At 39.4% G+C, this 10,613-nt stretch overlaps 1 protein-coding gene across 1 annotated transcript in view; it reads left to right on the top strand.

Annotated features, from left to right (window-relative positions):
- OGFOD1 (2-oxoglutarate and iron-dependent oxygenase domain containing 1) overlaps positions 1-10,613 on the top strand; it is a 27,658-nt gene that overhangs the window by 8,442 nt on the left and 8,603 nt on the right. The window contains exons 4-8 of the mRNA XM_011961018.1: positions 3,390-3,490; positions 6,962-7,078; positions 7,698-7,789; positions 7,987-8,115; positions 8,727-8,840. Coding sequence (XP_011816408.1) covers positions 3,390-3,490; positions 6,962-7,078; positions 7,698-7,789; positions 7,987-8,115; positions 8,727-8,840 — 553 coding nt within the window. The remainder of the gene's footprint in view (positions 1-3,389; positions 3,491-6,961; positions 7,079-7,697; positions 7,790-7,986; positions 8,116-8,726; positions 8,841-10,613) is intronic.

The following is a 10,613-nucleotide window of genomic DNA, read 5'->3' as shown; positions in this document are numbered from 1 at the left end:
AAAAAAAAAAAAAAAAAAAAAGGATATGCTCAAAGATTCCATACAAGATTATTTATTGTAATATTGTTTATAATATTGGAAATTATATAATTATATACAAATTTTATGGCCCATGGAGATTTAAACATAATAGTACAAAACATAAAGTGGAAACTCTACAACCATTAAATATGATACATATGAGTTTTGACCCATGAATGTGGTAGTTATCTATTTTCTCAATTCTCAGAAACTTTTAACATTTTAACATCTCTGGGATCTAGTGTCTCACACAATCACTTTTGTGTCCTACTTTAATTGACAGCATTTTTTTCTTAGTAGTATATAAAATAATGATACTTAACACATTTTTGTCAAGAGAAAAAAATAAAACAATACACACAATTTGATGCTTTGCTGTTTTTTCTGACCAATGGATTCACATCACATGATCTTATTTTAAAAAGAGATACACACACCTACATTTGGGTGTCTGTGTGTACAAAGTAAAAGATTTGGAAAAATAGAGTAACTCTTGCTGGTAGGAATACAGATTTTTTTTAAACAGTTTTTTACTTACATGGGATTTTTTCCTAGTTTCTATAATAAGTATAAGTTGCTTTGTAATAGCTGTTTTTCATCTATATGGTATAAATTATTCTCATTATATATTTTTTCTCTGCAACACTTCCATGTATTATAGGCAGCTTGCACAGTTTCTTCTAAATCCTGAAGTATTGCTTGTGTGTTAACTGTAACACATTATGTTTCATATTTACTTAGATTTTTTCCCCCTAAAGAAAGATTATCATGCATTAAGGCATTATCTCCTTAGTTCACAACACCCCTCTGCTAAGCATTTCATGTGGGACTGAGTTACATTCCACACCGAGGGCTTATAGCCAGATGGTGAGCAAGCTGCAACTCCTTAATCATTACAGAGAGCTGATCTTTTTATTTCCTACTTGGGTTCTGTGAGTTCCTTCATGAATACAATTAACAAATGCTAACAATGACAGAAAATAAGCCCGTCCTTGTGACACTTTCATAGAATGAGTAGAAGAGCTTTTTCTGGAATTTGTGAAAGCTGATGTTACCAGCAAAGGATTTAAGACTATTAGTTGCTTAAAGTATCACGACTTGAAGAAATATTTATCACTCACATTATCTGAAGCCTGGTTCAGCAGTTTGCTATCCTGACCCATGTTATATGATTTGCAACTCTGCCTTTAAAAGTTATATGGACTGACTGAGCACAATTATTTTATGGAATGTTCTTTAAGCTTGTTCACAGCTGATAATGGAATTTTTTGGTTTGGGTAGTATATAATACGAAAAGGTATTTCCTAATGAAATCTTAGAGATCAACCTGGAGATTTGATATTTAGTTATAAACAGGACAGTTCTATTTTATGGGAATTTCAGTTATGTGCATTTGGAGTAGGATGATCCAAAAAAATATTAAGTATCTTTGTAAGCGTAATTTGAACTAATGTAAATCTTTTAAAAATGTTTTTAATTCTTCAAGGTTAGTAATAATTCATAATTTCAAAGTTGATTGCCTGAGTGAGTTATAAATTGTGTTAAGAGAGTTCTACATGGAGAGCCAGTTTAGCTGGTAAATGGAAGCGTTCACCATTTTCTATTGGTTTCCTGTTAGCATCAGAACTTCTATGAAAAATTATACTCATTATTATGCATTTAATTCAACACTCATCATTATTGCCATTTAAAGTTGTTTTAATCTTCTAAAACAGTGCCACCCAAGTGTTCATTAAATGGTGGTACCAGTATTAGTGCTTGTGATTTATAATAAATGTATATTTGGTCTTGGTCTCTATTCCTGGCACAGACCTTTCTGACCTCCTGCAAGGGAAGAGGGGTTGGAGGTTGAGTCAATCACCAATAGCCAGTCACCTAATCAATGATTCCTTCGTAATGAAGCCTCCATCAAAAACCCTAACCAAAGGAGTTGAGGATTGCTGAACCCATGGAAGTGCTGGGAGGGTGGTGTACCTGGGGAGGACATGGTGTGGAAGCTCCACACCCCTTCCGCATACCTCACCCTATACGTCCCTTCTGTCTGACTGTTTCTCAGTCATATCCTTTTATAATAAACTGGTAATCTAGTAAACAAACTTCTTCTGAGTTCTGTGAGCTATTCTAGCAAATTATCAAACCCAAGGAGGCAGTAATGTGAACCTCCAGTTTATAACTGTCTAGTTAGAAGCATATGGGTCACAACTTGAACTTGTAATCAGTATCTGAAGTGGGGTTGGGGGAAGGGGCACACTGGGGGCAGTCTCATGGGACTAAGTCCTTAACATTTATTAACCCCTGGTAGAAAGTGTCAGAATTTTTTTTTTTTTTTTTGAGGCGGAGTCTCGCTCTGTTGCCCGGACTGGAGTGCAGTGGCCGGATCTCAGCTCACTGCAAGCTCCGCCTCCCGGGTTTACGCCATTCTCCTGCCTCAGCCTCCGGAGTAGCTGGGACTACAGGCGTCCGCCACCTCGCCCGGCTAGTTTTTGTATTTTTAGTAGAGACGGGGTTTCACCGTGTTAGCCAGGATGAGAAAGTGTCAGAATTGAATTGAATTTTAAGACACTCAGCTGGTGTCAGAGAATTGGACAGTGTGGGCGGATAAGCCCACACATTTGGCATTGGAAGTGAAGTAAAGTGTATAAAGAAAAACAGTTGAGGCCAGGTGCAGTGGTTCACGCCTGTAATCCCAGCACTTTCGGAGGCAGAGCCGTGCGGATCACTTGAGGTCAGGAGTTGGAGACGAGCCTGGCCAACATGGCAAAACCCCATCTCTACTAAAAATATAAAAATTAGCCAGGTGTGGTGGTGCACACCTGTGGTCCCAGCTACTTGGGAGACTGAGGCAGGAAAATCGCTTGAACCCAGGAGGCAGAGGTTGCAATGAGCCAAGATCACACCACTGTACCCCAACCTGGGCAACAGAGTAAGACTCTATCTCAAAAAAAAAAAAAGAAGAAGAAAGAAAAGAAAATATAAACAGTTGAGCTTTCCATTTTAGTGCTGAAAAACTTGTCTGAAAACCAGTAACTTGGACTAGAACACTGGTGTGATGAGTTGTTATGACAAAGGCCAAACGGCTGCCTTGAGAGGGCATGCTTTAAATTTAGGAGAAAGAAAATACTGAGAAAACATGAACCATTAGAACAAAAACAATGTAGATAGAGATTTACATTTATTTTTCTGGGAACATTAGACTTAAACTATGCAAATTTGAACTGAGAAACATTTCTCAGAATGTCTCCAATGAGATCTGATGTCATTTGAATGAATGTGATCTCCAGGAAAAAAAGTTGTGGCCTAGATCCAAATTGTTGTGGCCTAGATCCCACACTGTGGCATAACAAATTATCTTTTGTTTACATTTCTAGGAAAATTCTGTTTGAAGATTTCCGGTCCTGGCTTTCTGATATTTCTAAAATTGACCTGGAATCAACCATTGACATGTCCTGTGCTAAATATGAATTCACCGGTAAGGAAGATAAAGACCTGGTGTCTATAAGATTTAAAGGCTTTAATTCAACATGAATGGAGAGATGGTATCTGTGCACCAAAACATTCAACTGAATGTCCCTGCAAAGCATCCGGATCTTCCTGATAAAGACCCAGTTCATAGACAGAAATGCCTGCCTTATTGGAAGGCATAAGCAGTGGTTGTCTTTCAGAATATGATGAAAGCTACTGACCATATTTTCAGCAAAATCCCCATGACATACATACACACCAACTGTACATACAATATCAAGAAATTCAGAGTGATATATAAACTCTGTTCTTAGACTTCCTAAGGAACAACCGTCTCCTTCAATGCTATTTTCCCTTCTCTTTTTTATTTTGAAGGCAATAAGTGAATGCATTCTTAAAGGAAAAAAAAAAAATCAATATTGTAGGTATATAGTGTAAAACCATGATAGCCTTCTTCACCTTCTCCCTGCTCCCTCTTCTCTTCAGAGGTACCCATTGTCACCAGTTTGGGGGGTACATCCTTCCATTTCCCTTTCTGAGCATATAAATGGGTTTGTTTTTTTTTTTTTTTGGATACAAGCTTGGTTTTTCACCCAGAAGGAAAAGGTTTTTTTCTTTTTTAAATTTTACTAAATAAAATAATCATTTGAGTGTGCTCTCATACACTGTCCTGGAAGTATAGATGGCTCCCAACTTTTAGAGGATGACTTGGTGATACATAGGATCATAGGATATCTTCATTTACTGCCATGTTTTCTTTTTTTTGTTTTGTTTTTTTATTTTTTGTTTTTTTCATTTGTTGGTTTGTTCTGAGACGGAGTCTCCCTCTGTCACCCAGGCTGAAGTGCAGTGGCACGATCTTGGCCCACTGCATCCTCCACCTCCCGAGTTCAAGGGATTCTCTTGCCTCAGCCTCCTGCGTAGCTGGGATTACAGGCATATGCCACAACGCCTGGCTAATTTTTGTATTTTTAGTAGAGGTGGAGTTTTACCAGTTGGCGAGGCTGGTCTCGAACTCCTGACCTGAAGTGATCCACCTGCCTTGCCCTCCCAAAGTACTGGGATTACATGTGTGAGCCACCATACCCAGCCAGTATCTTTTTTTTTTCTTTGAAGTAATTTCAAACTTGCAGAAAAGCGGCAAGCATAGTACAAATAATTTATTTTTTCCTATTTGAGAGTAAGTTGTTGGCATGATGTTCTATGACCTCTGAATACTTCAGTAATTTCTACAAGGACATTCTCCTACATGATAATCATAAACCATCAGAATCAGGAAATTAATGTTGATGGCTTATTCGACATCAATGGATTATCTAATCCCCAGGCTCCATCCAGGCTTCATTATTTGGTCCTTTATAGCAAAAGGACCCAGTCTAGGGTTGCATGTTGCATTTAGTTATAATATTGTCTCTTCAGCGTCCCTCAATCTAGAACAGCCCTTACATCTTTCCTGGACTTTCATGATCTTTATGCTTTAGAAGACTTACAGATGAGTTGTTTTGGAAAACTTTCGTCGGTTTGGGATTGTCTGATGTTTTCTCATGATTAGATTCAGGCCATGTATTTTTGGCAGGATTACAGAATTGATACTGTGTTCTTCTCACTGTATCAGGTAGTGCATGGTTTCAATGTGTCACATTATTAGTGATATTAACTGTGATCACTTGATTAACGTGGTGGCTGACATCAGGTTTTTCCACTGTTCTTTTTCTCTGTCGGTATATATTTTGTGGGGAGATACTTTAAGATTATGTAAATATCCCATTTCTCATCAAATTTTGATTTGCTTATTTTAGCATTCTCTGATGTTTCTTGCTAAATTATTACCATGAAGGTTGCCAGATGGTGATTTTATAACAATAATTTCTCTACATTTATTGTCATTCCACTCTAGAGAAGACATTTCTCCCGATATATTTATTCATTTGTTTATATTGGTGTGGATTTATGGATTGCTATTTGTGTAATGAGCATGTTATCAGTTATTGTCATTATATTGATGCTCATACTGTCCCTGATTTATCAAGGAGAACCACTTCAAACTGACTTCTGTGTCCTTTTGCTATGTCCCCATCATTCTTTTTTCCATGCCAAGGTCCTAGAATGACCTGGAGTTGGCCATTCTTCCGAAGAACCCTGGTTCTTTTTAGTGAAGAATGATACTTAACAATCAAGATCTGGACTCTTAAGTGTCTTTGCTATTAGGGTGTCACTGCTCCCAGACCCTTTCAGTGTGAAGAGGTGGTAAATATCTGTATGCATGTACCTACACACATGGATGCACACACGTACATTTACATTTGGAGTGTATTTTTTTTTTTTTTTTTTTTAGACTGGGTCTCGCTCTGTTGCCCAGGCTGGAATACAGTGGCGTGATCTTGGCTCACTGCAACCTCTGCCTCCTGGGTTCAAGCGATTCTCCTACCTCAGCCTCCTGAGTAGCTGGGATTACAGGCGTGCACCACCATGTCCTGCTAATTTTTGTATTTTTAGTAGAGATGGGGTTTTGCCGTGTTGGCCAGGCTGGTCTCCAACTCTTGACCTCAGATGATCCGCCTGCCTTGGCCTCCCAAAGTGCTGGGATCACAGGCGTGAGCCACCGGCATGTCCGGCCTGTATTTCTATATATAGATATATAAAACTATAGATATAGGAAACTGAATTCACACTGATTCCTTGAGTTCCAATTGAACACCACAGGGTTCATTCTAGATTTCTGCATTTCTGTATTTGTAACTCCCTTCTTGAACAGTGAGAAACCTGACTCCCATTATCTTCAATGTATTTATTTATTTATTGCAACACTCCCTCCACATGTAATTGGTTACAGTTCACCATAGCCTTCCCTCCCTCTCAGCCTGCACAGATGCCTATCTTGCTAGCCCCACGACATGGCTTTTAGAAGTTTCCCTCATGAAATTAATGGGAACAAGTGCAAAAGATCCATGTACAATAATGTTCATTAAATTAGTCTTTATAATAGCTAAGAAATAGAAACAACTTAATTAACAAATAGGAAATCTATTAAAGGGGGAAAGAGGTAAGTTCATAATCCATATAGTGGAATAACTACAGCCATTAAAAGTGATGCCAAGTGTGTATATTGATAGGGAAAGATACTTGCCATGTAATTTAAAAAGCAGGCCACAAATAGCCACTGCTGGATGCTACTCTTTTAAAAAAGTAAATACATATATGCAGGAAAAATACTGGAAGATTATATGTAAAAATATTGTTCGTGGTTGTATCTGGATCTGTCTAATTATGTGCTCTTTAGAATTTTTAGAGTTTTCTGTATTGATTTATTTGTTTACTTATAAAAGAGGAGAAGTAAGTGTCATTTTAAAGCTAGAAGACATTTAAAGCTGGAGCTGACATTACAGTTGAATGTCAGATGGACTGATATTAAATGCAGAGTCAGGTGTCAGCTGGTCACTGTCTGCAGGGATCTAAGGTGTGCATTAAACTATTTTAGATGCCCTGCTGTGCCATGATGATGAGCTGGAAGGGCGCCGGATCGCCTTCATCCTATACCTGGTTCCTCCCTGGGACAGGAGCCTGGGTGGCACCCTGGACCTGTACAGCATTGATGGTAAGATAAGTATAAGTGCATGCACTTCACCACCAGTGGCCACTTCTTAGTTAAAGCTGAGTTGATTCAGTATCATGTTCTTATATACAATGTCTGTACTCCTCAAAGGAAGTGGAAGCTATTTATTATAGTGACTACCTCAAGAGGAATAAATGCCAGCCCTGACAACCACCTCTTTAAGTTAGACTTGAAAATGACTCCAGAGATCAATTAGAATCCATTTAAGATGAGAAACAGTCAGACCGAGCTTCTGAATACTGATTGGGGAAGGGTAGAGTATATATAAAGCTGCCTGTGGCTAAGAATCTGCCAGGACCAGTCCATTTGACGGAAAGTCAAGGTTTTTTTGAATGTCTAGCACCAGAAGTTGACTCCAGGAAACTTTGAGAACTTATTCCAGCCCTTCTCAATAATAGATGGATGGTGTAGTAAGAACAGATGCCATGTAGTCAGACTTGCAAGTATGAGTGAAACAGATGGAAAGGGCAGTATTTCAGGGTCTGAAGGGCACATCTAGATGCCCTCAGAAGTTTGGAAATTGTCAAGAGTAAAATGAGGCAGCCTGGAAGTGGTTAATGATAATGAACCACATTTATGGATGTGTTCTCTCCTGGTGCAGAACACTTTCAGCCGAAGCAGATTGTCAAGTCTCTTATCCCTTCGTGGAACAAACTGGTTTTCTTTGAAGTATCTCCTGTGTCCTTTCACCAGGTAAAGATTGTAAGCCACAAATAGAGTACCAAGGATTATGCTTTTTATCACCCATTATCCAAACATGACAGCTTCCTGTTAGACTTGTTATCCGATGTTGTTTTAATGCTTAGCATGGAGGACCCTGAAATTAATGTGCATTGGCGGTAATCCCCCTTATTCTTCGTGTTGATGTGCTCCTGGGCTTGTCCTTTCAGGTGTCTGAAGTCCTGTCTGAAGAAAAGTCACGTTTGTCTATAAGTGGCTGGTTTCATGGTCCATCGTTGACTAGGCCTCCTAACTACTTTGAACCCCCCATACCTCGGAGCCCTCATATCCCACAAGATGTAAGAAGAATTGCTGATATCCTTATCTTAGGAGTTATAGCATATCATTTGTTTCTCCGATTTTAAAATTAGCTATTCCTTTTAATGAAACTGTACCTTGAGCTTGGCCCCGCCCCTTTCCACTTCTCTTTTTTTCTTCCTTTTTTTTTTTGAGACAGAGTCTTGCTCCTTTGCCCAGGCTGGAGTACAGTGGTACGATCTTGGCTCACTATAACCTCCACCTCCTGGGTTCAAGCGATTCTCCTGCCTCAACCTCCTGAGTAGCTGGGATTACAGGCGCCCACCACCATGCCTGGCTAATTTTCGTATTTTTAGTAGAAACAGGGTTTCACCATGTTGGCCGGGCTGATCTCAAACTCCTGACCTCAAATGATCCACCCATCTTGGCCTCCCAAAGTGCTGGGATTACAGGTGTGAGCCACAGCACCGGGCCTCCACTTTTCTTAAGTAAACTTTTGATAGTGTCTTTCTCAAGCAGAGTTTTCCAGTACTTTAATAGGAGAAACTTATGAAGTGAGGATTTGCATGTATTTTATTACTGTGAAATGATGTAAGAGCAAAAGCAATAGGAATTATTAACTCACATTTTGCATCTGCTGCCTCTTCATAAGCATGAGATTTTGTATGATTGGATCAACCCTACTTATCTGGACATGGATTACCAAGTTCAAATTCAAGAAGAGTTTGAAGAAAGTTCTGAAATTCTCCTGAAAGAGTTTCTTAAGGTAGGTAGGCTTAGCGTATGTTGTTCTGAATATTTTGTTTGGCATGCAGTTTTGCTTCCTGAATGGGTGAATAGGCATCACTGGGGAGTTTTTGTTTTGTTCCTGATTAGAATGTTTATGTCATTCCCTTCTTCAAATGAAACACAGAAGTGATGATAACACTAACAGTATCAGCGGTGTGCTTAGTGGGTTAAGAATCCTTTGGGTATTCCTCAGTTCTCTAGAGTCTTAAACACACACACACACACATAAGCTTCCACCCTGAGAAGGAGTTGTGTGTAGTTACCTTTCTATTCATCTAATATGGTGCTTCTTCTTACTTTTAAAAATAGATTACTAATAGAGCAATATCTGTTGATGAACGTTTGACAGTGATGAGGCAGCTTCTTATAGTAGAAAGAGATCAGAAATCAGAAGACTGGCTGGGCGCAGTGGCTCACGCTGTAATCCCAGCACTTTGGGAGACCGAGGTGGGCAGATCATCTGAGGTCAGGAGTTCAAGACCAGCCTGGCCAACATTGTGATACCCCATCTCTACTAAAAAAAAATAATAATGATACAAAAATTAGCCAGGCATGGTGGCATGCACCTGTAATGCCAGCTACTCAGGACGCCGAGACAGGAGAATCACTTGAACCTAGGAGGCAGAGGACGCAGTGAGCTGAGATTGTGCCATTGCACTCCAGTCTAGGTGATGGAGCGAGACTCCGTCTCAAAAGAAAAAAAAAAAAAAAAAAGAAATCAGAAGACCTATTCTCATGCCCTGGCTCTGGTTTTACTAACCTGGGCAGATCACTAAATCACTCTGGGTATTTATTTTGTCTTCAGTTAAACTGGGATTCATACGTGCCTTGTCTTTCTCACAGAGTTGTTGTGAGGGCCAGTAAGATAACTTTTGCTGGCATGGCACTTTACAGTTGACTGTGGGTCCCATGGAACCATGGTCCCAAGAGCTATTCCTCCATGAAAAAAGGTTGGGAGACTCTACATCCTGTCTCTCTCTAGGAATTATATAGCTGACACTAGCATATTAAGATTTTGAGAAGTATTATAGTAAATAAACTGAATACCCTATTCAATTGAGTTTACCTAAACCATGCTATGGGATCTTTCCTTTTTCACACATTTATAAATGACAGGACTGCTTGGGAAACTGCATTAAACAAATAAATGGAAAGCCTCTTGTGGGGAATATTTTAATAGATTAACCAGCTTCCTTGTGTCGTACTTAACTTTTTGAATTTAAAATGGTTATTAAATTAGGGGCCTAGAGACTCTGAATTGTTATATAGAGATTGTCATGGTAATGACCTTGATTGTAATGCAGTTTAATTTTTTATCCTCACAACATCTTGTGAATTGTATTATGGTCTGTATTATGATCCTCATTTTATAAATGAAGCAGTTTGGGAGGTTGAGCAGATTGACGTAAGGTATATAACTACTTAAGAGGATGAGCCACAGTGGCACTCAGATCTCTTGACTAAAGCAAGCCGATGATGTATCCAGTCTTCACCCTGGCTTTACCACAGCAGGAGTAGGGGATCTTGTATGAAAGGAGTGAGAGTCGGCCAGGCGCGGTGGCTCTGGCCAACTCCCAACACTTTGGGAATCCAAGGCAGGCAGATAGCTTGAGCCCAGGAGTTCGAGACCAGCCTGGGAAACATGGTGAAACCCCATCTCTACTAAAAATACAAAAATTAGCTGGGCATGGTGGCACATGCCTATAATCCCAGAACTTAGGGAGGCCGAGGCAGGTGGATCAGTTGAGGT

The sequence above is a fragment of the Colobus angolensis genome, unplaced genomic scaffold (genome assembly GCF_000951035.1).
Source record: "Colobus angolensis palliatus isolate OR3802 unplaced genomic scaffold, Cang.pa_1.0 Scaffold531, whole genome shotgun sequence".
NCBI lineage: Eukaryota > Metazoa > Chordata > Mammalia > Primates > Cercopithecidae > Colobus > Colobus angolensis.
This window is presented reverse-complemented; position numbering and strand designations above follow the sequence as displayed.